Source organism: Heloderma suspectum, chromosome 3 (genome assembly GCF_057233095.1).
Source record: "Heloderma suspectum isolate Gila_16-S chromosome 3, 16-S_ref, whole genome shotgun sequence".
NCBI classification, from domain to species: domain Eukaryota; kingdom Metazoa; phylum Chordata; class Lepidosauria; order Squamata; family Helodermatidae; genus Heloderma; species Heloderma suspectum.
Window position 1 is genome coordinate 158,485,869 of NC_139460.1, and position 14,816 is coordinate 158,500,684.

The 14,816-nt window shown below is 41.3% G+C and overlaps 1 protein-coding gene across 3 annotated transcripts in view; it reads left to right on the forward strand.

Annotated features, from left to right (window-relative positions):
• Positions 1-2,353: 2,353 nt before the first annotated feature.
• The window catches only part of DACH1 (dachshund family transcription factor 1), a 525,454-nt gene continuing 512,991 nt past the window's right edge, over positions 2,354-14,816 (forward strand). The window contains exon 1 of one of the 3 annotated variants that reach the window (XM_084844858.1): positions 2,354-3,798. In XM_084844858.1, coding sequence (XP_084700984.1) covers positions 3,056-3,798 — 743 coding nt within the window. In that variant the 5' untranslated portion in view covers positions 2,354-3,055. The remainder of the gene's footprint in view (positions 3,799-14,816) is intronic. The other 2 variants (XM_084844859.1, XM_084844857.1) reach the window with 2 other exon arrangements.

Here is a 14,816-nt window from a genome sequence, read left to right on the forward strand (position 1 = left end):
GATGAGAAATCAAGTCATGTACATGCCTGCATGTAATGTGAGCCAGCCTGCAGTCTACACCTAATTAGCACACAACCCTACACACCAGTAGAAATATTGCAAGTTGCATTCCCCTCTCTCTTTCTGTCTGTTTTTAAAAGAAAGACGTCTAAGAAATGTTAATAATAATAATAATATGCCAGTAGGAAAGAGTTACCTACAAAACATCACTCAGCAGTTTAAGATTTCAACCTTGGGTAACAGATGAAGATGGGCAAAACCCCAAGGGATAGCTCCCTACATTCTGATAACTGTTTCTTTCTGGAACCTGAAAGTTTAAAGGAAAGCTTAATGAAACAATCTTCAGTAAAGTAGCCTATTTAATGTATTTTAAGAAGTGGCATGATACCCCAGGGACTTGGCAAAAACATTTTTATTGCCCCTCCTCTCTCTGTGTAGTTCTCAGGGTTACTTAGATATGTGTAGCAGAGAGAGCAGCTTGCTGCTAGGCAGGGTCCTTGCAACTTTTTTAAAAATAGTAATGTATCATAAACAATTGGGCCCTAAGGCAAGTATTGATCCTCCTCTCAAGCTCGCGAAAGAGCTGGCTCCGGGCTTGCCGTAGGTCGGAGCGGCTTCGTCCCCACCCCCTCTGCGCCCTGATTGGCTTTGCCACCCGTGCGGCAAAGTTCCAGAAGACTTGAATAAGCGAAGGATCACATGTCAATTGCCCCCATCGGATCGTCTAAACTAATCGGCTGCAGACGCGCAGCTCGAGGGCTGAGTTACAAGTAGGAACAAGCTCTGCAGTGCAGTCTCTTAGCAGAGCTACAGAGCTCGGGCACGATCCGCTAACCGTTAAGGGCTGTGGAGTCCTACTGTTTTTAGTGGAAGGGTGAAGCGTGTCTCCTCAAGGCAGGCGAACCGGCGCACTTCATAGCCCCAGTTATTTCAATGGGAGAAGGCGCGCGATCTAAAAGCATGGGCTCCCCTTCCCGGTACCAATGGGGATCACAAGATCCTTAGCTGCGAGCGGATCTGCGTTGCGTTGTGAGAAAACATGCCCTCTTTACCTGGCAGTGCCCGAAAGAGTATCACACGGGGGACTTACAGCGCGACTCTGTGCATCTTTACTCAGAAGTAAACGCTACCCATTTCAAAGAGATCTCAGCCTCGATCAAACGGAGTCACCTGTTGGTCGCGCAGCGCTGCAGAAACTACTCTTTGTTTTTGAACGGTTGCAAAGTAACTTAACTCCTGATTTGTTACACTGGCGTCCCCCCCCCCCAATAGGGGCACGACACAAACCGTGAAGCCCGCAACTAATGCATGCCACACAGGCAAACTGCCAGCGAAGATATGCACATTAAAATTGGGGATTCTTTTCTCAGAAAGTGCCTCGCTATTGGGAGACAGAGCGAGGGAAGAAGGGGGGGGGGGACCTGATCGAAGCTTATAGGCGAACATCTGCCCACTTCTATATGTCTACCCTACCCCACCAGCTTTTCGCTTTGAGAATCCCTTCCCACAACAGATGTTATTTCTCAACTGTATTAAATGTAAGTATCTTGGGCTCTTTGATCCATAAATGCCTATTATTTTCCGGAAATGCTATATATATTCCCCCCTCTTTCTTCTTCGAGCGCTTCACGTTTCATCCAAGTCTTCATTTCACACAACAAAGCGGTCGGATAAGTAGCGATAATTATGACGCTTTCCTTCCCACTCTTATGAATATACAACTTCCACCCCTTCCTTATTCCCTGGAATTGTGTACACACACACACACACGCAGATTGCGCTCCCCCTCTCCTGCCTGTCCACCTTAGTTTTGAAATTGTTTCTTTGAAAGTAATAAGTAAATAAAAATTAGGAAAAGGAGGTGTGGGGAACAGAAAGCACCTCCTTCCCTCCCCAGTCCTTTTCGGGGTTGTTGAGTTTTTTGTTTTGTTGGCCATGTGTGGTTGCAGAACCGTTATCTGATTCCTTTCCCGAGTCAATTTAAAACATGTTCTGGTTTCTCTATCAACATGTGTTGACAAGCGCTTGCTTCTCTCCCCCCGTTGGGGGTGGGGCGGGGGGAAGGATAGAAAAAAAAGGGAATTGGAAAATTACAGAGTTCTCCTCTGATGGGATGAAACGTGAAACATGTAATCTAACGGTTTCTAGGGAGGGGGGGAGAGATGTCTCCTTGTGTGTCTCCCTCTCTCGCTTCCCTCCCCCCCCCCCTTTTGCTCTAGGTTTCTTGTTGGATAATTTAGGTTAATACCAGCGAGGGAGGCTTGCGCCGCTTCAAAGGGTATTTCAAGTTGCCGGAGCTCCGCCCCTTTCTCTGTACCGTGTGACAACAACAACTCGTCCACGTCCAGAGAGCGAGAGAGGTTGGAGCCGCGGTGGCAGCAGCAGCACAGCCGCCAGCACCAAAGCAGCCCTCGCAGCCGGCGCTTTCTTCCAGGCTCTCCTCCTTCTCCTCCTCTTCTTCTTCTTCTCCTTCTCCCCCGCCCTTTCCCTCCCCCCGGCCAACCTTTTTGCTCAATGCCCCGGCAGGAGAGAACTCAAGCCCACGCCGCAGCCCGCCTTCTTCCTCTTTAGCTAGGTGCTAGAGGAGGGGAGGAAAGAGAGCGAAGATACCACAAACCAAGCACCCCTCCCCTTCTCTCTCGCGCGCGCTCCCTTCTCCGAGCCCTCTTCAGCACCACTTTCCCAAGCAGACTTCTCGCTTCTCAGTTGCTGCCGGGACACTTCGGCGCTGCTTTCCCCTCAGTCCGTCTCTCTCGCCCCCCCCCCGTCTCCCTCACGCGCACTCCCGCTTTCCTCGCTCCCCCCTCCCCACCCCTCGCCCAACTTGGCTTTGGTGGCTTTTAAACCTCTCCACGCTTTCTCCGGTACGCGCGAGGGGCCAACTTTTCCCTGCCTCCTTCCCTCGCGCTCTACCTTTCTTTTTAGAAGGCAGAGTAGCTCCCCCCGCGCGCCCGCCCGCCGCTTTATTTCTCCCGGTTTTCCCCCCTTCTCCCGAAGGGGTGGGTGGAGGTAAGGGGGGCGGACTGCTGCTGCCGACGCCTCGTCTAATGTGACCATGGCTGTCCCGGCTCCTTTAATCCCTCCGACCCAGCTGGTCCCCCCTCAGCCGCCCATCTCCACTTCGGCTGCCTGCACCACCACCACCAGCACCTCCTCGGCCGCCTCTCCTCCGGCCAGCGCGCCTTCCGCGGCGGCCTCGGCAGTAGCAGCCTCTTCGGGGACAAACCTATTCCGTCCGGAGCCCGTCGTAGCGGCGGCAGTAGCGGCGGCGGCGGCGGCGGCCACAGCCACCTCCAGCAACGGAGGCGGGGAGAGCAGCTGCAGCGCCAGCTTGGGCACCAGCAGCGCTGCCGGCAGCGGCGGTGGAAGCTCCAGCGTGGGGGGTGGAAGCGGCGGCGGCAGCGGCTCCTCCGCCCCCACCGCCGGCACTTCAGGCGGCGGGGGCAGCGTGCCAGGCAAGCCGGTGTACTCGACCCCTTCTCCGGTGGAGAACACGCCTCAGAACAACGAGTGCAAGATGGTGGACCTGCGGGGCGCCAAGGTGGCCTCCTTCACGGTGGAGGGCTGCGAGCTAATCTGCCTGCCGCAGGCGTTCGACCTCTTCCTCAAGCACTTGGTGGGCGGCTTGCACACGGTCTACACCAAGCTCAAGCGCCTGGAGATCACGCCCGTCGTGTGCAACGTGGAGCAGGTCCGGATCCTCAGGGGCTTGGGCGCCATCCAGCCTGGCGTCAACCGCTGCAAGCTCATCTCCAGGAAGGATTTCGAGACCCTTTACAACGACTGCACCAACGCCAGGTAAAAAAGAAAAGAAAAAAACAAAACTGCGGGGGAGGGAGGGATGTGCGCGCCTCTCACACGCTTTGCACAGCTACGAAACACCCACCGAGCTTACCCTAGTGCGCACACACTTTCTCAGAATGCCTCTAGGGCGATCCCTGCCTTTTCTGCCGAGTGTAAACACGTGCAGCTCGACCCTAAGCCAGTTTGACTCAAAAAGTTCAGTGGGACTTACAGATCGATTCTATTTATACTTACACTCGGAAGTGATTCCCACTTATTTTAGCTGGGCTTACTCCCAAATTAGCGTGCGCAGAATTGCAGTTCTGCTTTCTTGGAGGGGGGTTTAGGATTACCCAGCTTAAAAAAGAAAAGCTGGCCTTTTCTTTTTTCCAGTTTGAAGTTCCTGCCACCTCCCCTTTTAAGCAGCCATGGGAGGGGAGGGGGAGAAGGAAGATTGGTATACTTTAATACAGACATATACACACAGGCCTGGTGTCTAGTTGGTAAACTCAGTGATGCTCAGGATGCAAACGGGTGCATGGAAGTCAATCTTGCATGAGTGGAAGGCTAGGTGTGTGGAGGGAGTAAGGGAAGAAAATACAGTGTACACCTGTACAGGGGCATCTTTCCAGCCCATTCTGCAGGTGGTGGGGATGAAGTTGTGCTCCAGTTAATGCAGGAAAATATGGGAATCGTAGCACTGAAAAAAGCCAGTTTCAGAACTGACACCTTTAAGCTCTGACTGCACTTCATCACAACCTTATCAGGGAGACATCACGAATCTTGTGATTGTAAAGGCCTTTAAAAAAAAATCCCGAATGTTTCAAAAAGAGTGAGGAATGGGTATGCTTGTTCGTTTCTGAGACACACATTTCACTACTTACCCATCCTGTACACATTTGCTTGGAATGATGATCATGCATCACTTGTGTACCACCAATAGGATGCTACTAGGCACTGTAAGTAGGTCCTGTTGGGCTTGTGGTGCTGGTCACACAAGTTCAGTAGTAACTTAGGCGTAATGTATACCACTCCAGGCAGGTTATAAAGGGTAGGATTTTGTCCTGCTTTGACGCATGTTTACTTAGAATGATGATTCTAATTTTGAGTGGTTTTGGAGAATCATCTCACAATTAGGGTGTGGGATTTATTAAATTGGAACATGACCCAACATACGTGTCTAGGTGTGGGGTGCTCTAGGTAAAGATCTCTGTTCTTAGAGAGATGTAATTATCATCTAAAAACATTCTCAGGTTGTTGCCCTGACGTCAGAGAGAGAACCCTTATGCTTGGGAACAAAAGAGAGCTCATGAATACTAGGACTGATTTAAACTGCTAAAGTCATTTATTTTAAACTACCAAGAAAATGGGTGATACGAATCAACTTTGTAGTATTCTAATTTATATATTACCTGATCAAGCATGCAGACTATTTGGTGGCTATACAAATTAAAACATAGTGGTTTATCATTAAATATAATCTTTATGTTACCTAGGCGCATAATCCAAAAACTCTGGTTATGCAACCGAGATGACTTTTGCAGTACAACATTTGTATCTACTTAAAGACAGGGGAGCATGTATAAAATTACAACTTTCTGTATGGCTCTTTTTACATATGAAAGGATGCTAAGCAAGACCACTTACTTGAAGACTAAGTGCCCACTGTTTTCCACCCCCCTGCCCCATGTTACTGGGCAGAGGAGTTCTCTATGAGGCAGAAATTAAATGTCCATGCTGTTTGCTTGGCAATCTAAATATTCAAAAATTGCATAATAAATAAATAAAGCACAGCTTTTTAAATTATATGAATAATATATGACTTCAACAAGTTGCACACATTTTTGCTCATGTTTCAGTTTTAAGAGAGTGTGTAGACTAATATATTTGTTTAGTATTACATTAAGATTTCATTTTAAACTAGGTCATTTTTAAGAGATACTTAATATAATTGAATTAAAAACAACAAAAATGTGTTGTTCTCTTGAGTGACCCGTTGAGTTATCCTTACACAGTGAAATATATATAAATATACACGCACACACCACTCTTCTGAGTTTCAGTGCAATCTTATATGTGTCTACTAAGAAGTAAGTCCACTCATTTCAGTGGGATGTACTCCCGGGTAAGTGTGTAAAGGATTGCCACCTTAAACATGTTGAAATTAAACAGTGAAAAGTAGGAACTTATATTTTGTCTTGATGTATCTCCAACTCCTATGGATAAAAAGGAAAGTGGAAAGTGGAAAGACAAGCTGGGATAGTAGAATGTAAGTGGGCCTTGTCTTTTTATTTCTGCCTGTTTCATCCAGTCAGTATAGCCCTGGTTTTTCATTAACTAATGGATGTATGTGATTGTAAAAAACGGGAAAGGTCCATTTTCAATAGAAGTATGAGAAAGGCCAAAGCCAACATTTGTGGCTTAGTTCTTTGAGCTGTAAGCAAATGAGGCAATTCTGCTGTCCCTTTATTTTACTGGCTAAAATTCTGTGTGACTCAGAGGCTTGCATGTGCTCATTGCATTGGAAGTTTTTCCAATGAAAGCTTGTTGAAACAAGATAATTTTGTCAGGAGGTATGCATTTTTGTGACACACTTGTTCCACCACTACCTGACTTTTCATGCCACATTGTCCCCAGGACATTCTGCAGACAGCTCTGAATCCACCCTTATAGCTCCCTTGATCTCACTAGTAAATGCAATCCAGCATCAGGTGGTGACCAAGCTCCCCCTTTCTGCCAACGGGAGAGTAGGTAACTGAGGAAAGAAGAGAGGAGTAGAGAAGGCTCGTCTGAATGGGTTGTTCTATACAGCACAGTTGGTAAGAATCAGGTGTTGCGAGGCAGTGTGTAGTAAAATTACCTTTGGGATACATGGCAGGACATTCGTGAACCCCACCTTTCTATCCACCTCCAGAGGGTCAAATTAAGCTGGACAAAGAAATCCCATGAAAATCTTCAGAGCAAAGGAAGAGGGATGAAATCTGACAAAAGAGGATATTCCTACAGTTGAAATGACTGCCTGCTTTAGAATTTAAAGTTCAAGTCTGAGGGTATTAGCATTGCTTCTGTTAGTTTTAGGATGGGGGAGGGGAAACATTCCTGATTACTTAAAAACAAAAGAAGTAACAATAATGCAACTGTTGTGCACTAAAGAGCAGTGTATTTGGAGACTTGCATTTCTGTGGGGAAGATCCTGTGACTTTTTAAGACAGCTTTGTGTGAAACTTTAGATCAGATTTGTTAAATTGTTGCCAGTTATGCTTTTCCCAGTTTGAAGATGTGTAACTCCTAGTCATTAATAATTTGGTCTTGCTTTACTTTACCCCTGCCTTCACCTTAGTTTGTAATTGTTGATTAAGGCTGTGTTCTTTCAATCTCATAAAGTAAATTGGAATAGAAGAGATTATTTTTTAAAGAGGCAGGCAAGAAACAGTGTAGAGTTTTCCCTGTTTTTACATTGGGTTTTGAGGGGTTTGGATGTTTAGCTGGATAAACCAAATATGGCAGAAAGGTCTGCAAAAGCATCAAATGTTGTGAGCAACATAATCCTTCATGTGTAAGTCTACCACTTAAAAAAACCTCTGTTGCTATTAAGTATTTGATATGAACAAAGATTAAAAATGAGTCCTTTGTATGACTGAAGGCCAAATCCTTGAACTTCCACGGAGCTGTAGCATGACTTTGGAACATGCAGTGCAAACCTATGTGTGTTTTCTAGAAGTTGGTCCCAGCATGGGGCTTCCTTACTAGTGAGTGTGTTTAGGATTTCAGCCTTAAAATGGCATCTCACTACATCTGCCAATAGTTTCAAGTGCTTGTCTGTTTTAATCCAATATGGATTAATATATTAATTTACATACATTTGCATCTGATAAACTGCACTTTCTATAAACCAAGCCAGTAAGTTTATTGAAAAATCCTTCAGTAAAGAAGTGTAAGTAAAGAAGTATTTTTCAACAAGTTAGGGTCAAAGGAATTCCTCATAAATATGTACAATTAAATTTTTTATTGGATGTTTTCCTCTTTTTGTTACATTTCAGTTTTCAGACACACACACACTACCCTCTCTGTCTGACAGTGTGTACATTCACTTTGGAAACTATCTGTCTCCTTCAACACTAGGTTGCTTTATCACTGGATTGCAATGTGTGGCTTTTTAAATGAAAAATGAGTATTTATGGCTGAGATAAAATGTAATTTCAAAGTAGTAAACATACATTTGTTATGTATATGTCACAGTAAGTTGACAACCTTGAACATCTCTCTTCTTCTTTTTTTTTTTTGGTAGCTGTGGTTGTGAGAGAGTCGATGATGCTACCACTTAGTCAAGGCTAATATACTGTTTAATCAAATGGTATTTCAAGAAAGCTATTAATTTGTTGTGAATAATAATCTAATTTGGGTCCTCTTTAATGTTTTGATTCATTAGTCATCAATCGCTATGAGGTACTTATAACAACTTATATGTATAAAAAGTGACATCCTTTTAAAAAAGAGTAGTCATGTGGCTTATAAACAAAGTGTCTGATTTACAGTGTCCTATTTAAGTAAAGTGCTTGTACTCATGTGGAGTGCTGGTGCAATGATGTACTGCTATATTTTTAAAAGGATGTAAGACTATTTTATGAATATTAACAGATGCAGCTTAGAAAAATTAATTGCAGTTTAACATGCATTTTTGAATGGGGGCACATCTCATGTACAAATCTTTCTGTAATATCAGCTAAGCATTGTTTCTCATTTTTATGTACCTTTGAATTTTATGCCCCTTAGTTCTACGCATGTATGTAGCAGTTCTGTACTCAAATATGTAGAAATATGGTTTTTCCTAGATTAGATTCCTGTCACCAGCGCAACATAGTCCTATCCGTAATGCCATCTTTTTCTTTACTAAGCAATTAATGATGGTTCAAATCCATGCTGTGAGTACCATTTAAGCATCCAAATAATACTGGCACAGAACTGATTTGTTATGATTTTAAAAATGTTGAAGCTAATAGATCATCAGTAGCACAACAAACAGGGAACAGAAATGAAAAATCAGGCTAGAATCAAATGGATAGATCACTCTGCAGATCATACATGCTAAAGCCAATGTACAGGCCAGACCTGTGCAGACATACTTGGAAATAAGTCCTACTGAGTTTAGTGAGACTTATTTCCTAGTAAGTGTGCTTAGGGGATTGTACTCCCAGTGATACCACCAGTCTGAGTACTCCAGTGAAGTTCCTAAATCCAAATACTCTGATTTAATTAAGTTGTGGATTGTGGCTGCCTGTCTGCTTTCTTGAATGATGACCAGAACAAGCCTCAGTGTGTTATGTGGCTAAACTTAGTAATTCTTTACTAGATTTACTAATTTGTTTCAGAACTCTTGTATTTTATGAATTCTGCTACAACACAACCTTCATCTTCAGTTGGCATAGCTTTTGGATCAGGCCCATGTGAATACAGATTTGTTCCTTAACCTTTTGCTGATCTTACAAGATGCTGTTCAGTGGGTACACTGACAACCAAAGTAAAAGTGAGGAATTGCTAGTGACATTCACAAGTTCTTCTTGTAAGAATGAGAACCAACTAATGGATTTTGGAGTACAGCATATCAGGAGGTCATAGGAATAGGTCTTTCTTCCAAAAGTTTGCTGGGAAAAAAATTCAAGAGAAGCCAAGATTACATACTATTTCATTGTGTATAAGATAGTCCAGTCCATTTTCTTGCTTTTCTTCATTTAACAGTTAAAATGCCTTTCTGTACCATTTGTATACTCAAATTTATAAATGTATATAATTAATGGAACAGTTTTTCCTGGAAGACACTTACTGAGATGTAACTCTGAAGCTGTGTGTGTTCCTAGATTTATGGGTAAAGATGATAGCTATAAGGGCACCATTTAAAGGATAAGAATGATTACAAAATCATGTTTTCTGTAATAGAGTATGGACATACTTCATCATCACCGTCCTTTATTTTTATAGCATTTGTACTATACCAGGAGCTGTATAATTTTCCATTTTGGATGCATTCCATTTGGATGTAGAATACAAATTGGAAAGTGAACATAATTATAAAGTTGATTAAAACATTTACAGTGCAATCCTATACATGTCTACTCAGAAGTAAGGCCCATTGAGTTAAGTGGGACTTACTTCCAGGTAAGAGGGTTTTGGATTGTAGCCTTAATTTTCACTTTGTTATTCAACCTGCTAGTGGAATTGTTTACTATCTTGCACCTGTCAGATTTCCGGTGAAATATATTTTTGCATTATTTGAAGAGGCATGGCTGCAGACTTTCTTCCTGATGCGTTCAAGTGATCAGTTTAAGTCATATTTTTATAGCCATCATTTTGTTATCAAAAATAGCTACAGATATTATTAATAATGACATCAGGCCCCAATGTGTTATTTCACACTTTCTCTATTTACACTTGATATGTTTTTTAAAAAGCAAATGTAATTTTGAGAAACAACCAATATAATATACCACAAATATATTTAGGAGAGATCAGAGACAAAAAGTTGGTTGTTTGGTTGCCTGCCAGTATGTGATTTGTACTTATAAATTATCACTTTAACTTTTCATTTAAATTTGAGGTCATATCCCATTTTTATATTTTTCACATTATCCCATATTTTTCCAGGGCAAACTATCCACTCTTAATACCAAATGTTACTTAATACTATTGAATCTTATAGATACTGAATGTGTTGATATTTAGGTTGAAATGGATTACAGTAGATTGCAACAATAATGCAACACTTTTCTTGTATATTATAATGTTCAGACAAAGAATAACACTACTGTGTTTGGTTTTGATTGTGAGAAATCAAAATATGCAAATTGCTAATATATGGAGTTAACTTTTGTATGTTTTGTGGTAAAATGCTTGCACTACTTGAATGTGCACATATATGGCATATATTCTGAAATAGTGTGGCATATATTCTGAAATAGCTGTCCACAAAAGTTGCTACTTCTATTTAATATTGGTCTTGTATTGTGTATCCTTGTTTGTTTTCACTTTAGTATATCGTTCCGATTTCTACTGACTCACTGTCTGAAATTTGTTGCTTATGTGTCATGTGTAATGTGTAGCCCATGATGGAAGTGGAGAAATTGTATCATTTAAGCTTGGTTGTCTTTCCTCTGGAATTTATTTTATTGATTTATAAAGCTACCATAGCAATGTTTTCTAGTATAGTCCAGGTAAGTGTGTGCTAGATTTTTAAACACGTGTGCAAAATACTTTATTTTGGATGTAAATATTTCTTGCTGTGTGAAGATGAGAATACAGTGGAAAAAATTGTTGTATTTAATACAACAGAAATAGTAAGAAATAACTCCAAAATATTTAACACTCAGCTGTCAGTTTGAAGCCACAGGGGTGGTACAAATGGTATCAAATTAAGTTTGTTAATCATTGGTTATTTAAAACCAATACTTTTGCCATCTGCTTTACATTCCAGTCATGGTTTTAAAATATTTCCATGCAAGCCTTTTCAGGGCATGTCCTGTGCATGGACAATGACCTCCCCCCTCGCCCCAAATAATCTCCAGCTTTGCATTGAAGCAATAACATAATGTGGGCTGACAAAACATAAATTAATGACAGGATTTAAGTTGCATAAATACATGCTTACGTGACAAGAGTTGTCCGCAAAAAGCCAATATCTGCCAGATAATAAATGTGTGGATATTTCTTGAGAGCCTATAACAAAGAAGCTTTTCTTCTTCTGTTATATATTTTAAATACATAGAAAATATTTCATGGTTTGATTTGAAGGAATTTAGCTAGAAGTTTAGCATCAGTCAGAAATTTTGCTCATGTAGCCAATCCTGAGCACATTTATTTGGAGTTCAGAGGGACTCAGTTTCAAGTAAATGTGCATAAGATTGCTGTCTTGATTTTTCTTAATGCATCTGATAGTGTTTTATCAGGGTCAATGGATGGAACTCAAGTATATAGCCTATGATTGATTGTGTCTTAAATAAGGAGTTTCTTCTTTCCCTATGAATTTTTCTGCTTGTCACCCTGACTCAGGCTAGTTAAATTTAGGCTTAAATCCAAGTACTGCTAATACTTAAGTTAGTTGTAGATTGTGTTGACAGTACTGTAATCTTTGTTATAAATTTAGCAGTGAGCCTATTTAGTGGAGAATGGAGGACTTTTCTTACCAGATTTGATGAATGATGATTGTTTCTAGTTTAGGGAGGATCCATATCTCCAGCCATTATACAAAAACCAGTTTCACTCTTTAACATGTCCATGCATATTTATTTATTTATTTATTTATTTCATATCCCGCCTTTTCCCCAATACTGGAACTCAAGGCGGCATATGTGAAGCATTGCGGAAATGAATTCACAATGATCACGTATCTTTTATTTTATAGTGTGTGCCAAATATTTTATAAGTATTTTAACCGTTTATGAACAGTAATGTGAAAATCTTTCCATTGTCATTGGTTAAAACTAATATTCATCTCTTTTTATTTTATTATTTAGTTTTCCTGATATTTAGGATCTTCCTACTGCTACTCCTGTATAGTTCTCATTGTTCTCAGCTGGAACTATGGGAGCATAAAATTACAGTATTCAGTCTTAAGCACATCTACATGAATGTAAGTTCCATGGGATTCAATGGAATTTATTCCCAAGGGAATGTCTTTTAGGATTGCAGTTTTGCATGATTCTTTATAAAACCTTTGCTTGGAAATAAGTTCCGCCAACTTTAGTGTTGTGAATTATTGTTCGTTTTAGCCAAGATACAATACAGTTTGTCTTTGGAGGTGAAGTTGGAGAGGAAGAAGAGAAGCATAATTTTTGTAAGTAATATGTAAGTGATACAATTTTATATATTTTTCACTGTAAAAATTATTTACCAGTCAAGAAACCAGATGCAGTGTCCCTATTGTACTGTATACTGTTGGGAAGATCAGTCTCCTTTAGAGAAGTATGTGCTTCTGTCACAAAACCTATGCTGTCTCTACTTTTATATAGTAATCCAATTTCGCCAAACAGGATCCACACCGCCTATGTGCAGTTCACCCTGAATGAGCCTTAGATTTACTTTTCACTATGTGGCTGAAGTTAAAGTTGCTAAAACCAGCACAATAATCTGAATTATTAAGGCTGTCTTGCTTAATTACTTCTTTTTCCTTACCTTACTTGGGATAATAGTTTAGGTGTGTATTCACCGTAAGTGATGAGGTTGGGGAGAGAAGAAGCCACAGCCAATACAAATAATTTAATATATCTGGCATATCTGTGATGTCTTGAAGTAAAGGCTTATGGGTATATGTTTGAAGAAAATAACTTGTAGAAGGGCCAAAGCAATTGTAAAAAAAAACAAAAGAAAAAGCCTGTGAATTTGTAAAGCCCTGAGAAAAGGATTGTACACATTTGAACAACTTACACCACTATGAAGCTCATTGCGTCATATTCTGTAGCGGTTAATATATTTGGTTAGCTGATAATTAAGAAGTTTTGTTAATACTCTTGGAATAGTTTTGACTACTTGCACATTTTAAAGCTTTTAATGTGCTATAGAAGCATGTTTGATAGTTCTATGAATTTTCTTTAAAGTTCACCAGGAAACAAGTTTATTAAATTGCAGTTGCCTTCCAGATGCAGATTAGAGCCTTGTGTGGTGCAGAGTGGTAGGTGGCAGTATTGCAACTGAAACTCTCCCCATGACCTGAGTTCGATCCCAGCGGAAGCTGGGTCCCAGGTAGCCGGCTCAGGTCAACTCAACCTTCCATCCTTCCGAGGTCAGTAAAATGAGTACCCAGCTTGCTGGGGGAAAAGTAGTCATGACTGGGGGAGGCAGTGGCAAACCACCCCGCTATAGTCTGCCATGAAAACGCCAGCATAAGCGGTGTCCCTCTAGGGGTCAGTAATGACCCGGTGCTTGCACAGGAGGAACCTTTCCTTTCCTTTTCCAGATGCAGATTAATCATAAAACCAATTTTGTTTGTCAATAACTTAAAAGAGAAGGTGTAATACCATTTAAAAGTTGGTATAGTTAAAAACAAAGCAGCTCCAGGACTTTCAGGACTTCCTATTACGCTAGAAAATAACCCTGTGGAATGCCTGAATGACTTGGCTAGCAGGATACCCAAATGGTCTGCAGTTGTAGTTGTTTAGAATCAGTGGTGGTAGAGTATTTTCCAGAAATGAACCCATTGCAACTTTGTGCCTCCTTTCCATTCACATCTGCCTGAAATAGCTCAAATGACTTCATGTATAAATAGCTGGCAATTATTTGCTTTTCTTGTTCACCTTGCAATAACAGGTACCTATAACTTGAGAACTTGCATATTTATAACTTGAAAAATTGCGTATGCACCAATGGTTTAAGCTCAGTGAAAGTTCTCTTTTTATCTTTTTGTCTCAGGGCCTAAGACAGTAAATACTGCATGTCCCAAAGAGTGTTTATGGTACTTTATTGTAATTGAAACTTCTATTCTGCCACAACTCATGGGCTAACCTAACCCAGCTCTAATGTATGTTCAGTGGAGTACCATTGCTCAGACTGGCAATTAAGCAAGTTTGTACAAACTTCCTTGTTTCTGCTAAATATGGCTTACCATGATCGTAGTTTCGGCATTTCAGAAAACTATAGTCAGTTAAAGAAGAAAGGGAAGAGAAGATAAGGTTGTATCCAGTGGTACCCTTCTGGCAGTGGAAACAACCACTGCTGGGAGACTGAGTGCCCCCAAATCAGCTCTGGAGGGTTGGGGAAACCTCCAGAGCAGATTTGGGGGGATGTAGTGGCTGCAGGGAAGAGGAGAAGGGGAAAGGAAACTCCTGATGTATTTGGAGTTGGATTTGAGTCTCGGTGGATGGCACTGTGGGTCACCAAAGCAAGATTTACAGACAGGCTCAATTTAGACTATGTCATTGCACATTCATGATAATTACCTTTTGCATAAAACAAGGAGTAAAACATATGGATTTTCAGAACTTTGGCGCATATGTGAGTTTAAAAAATGTTTAGACTGATGCAAGGATCTGGATATAAATATTTGATGC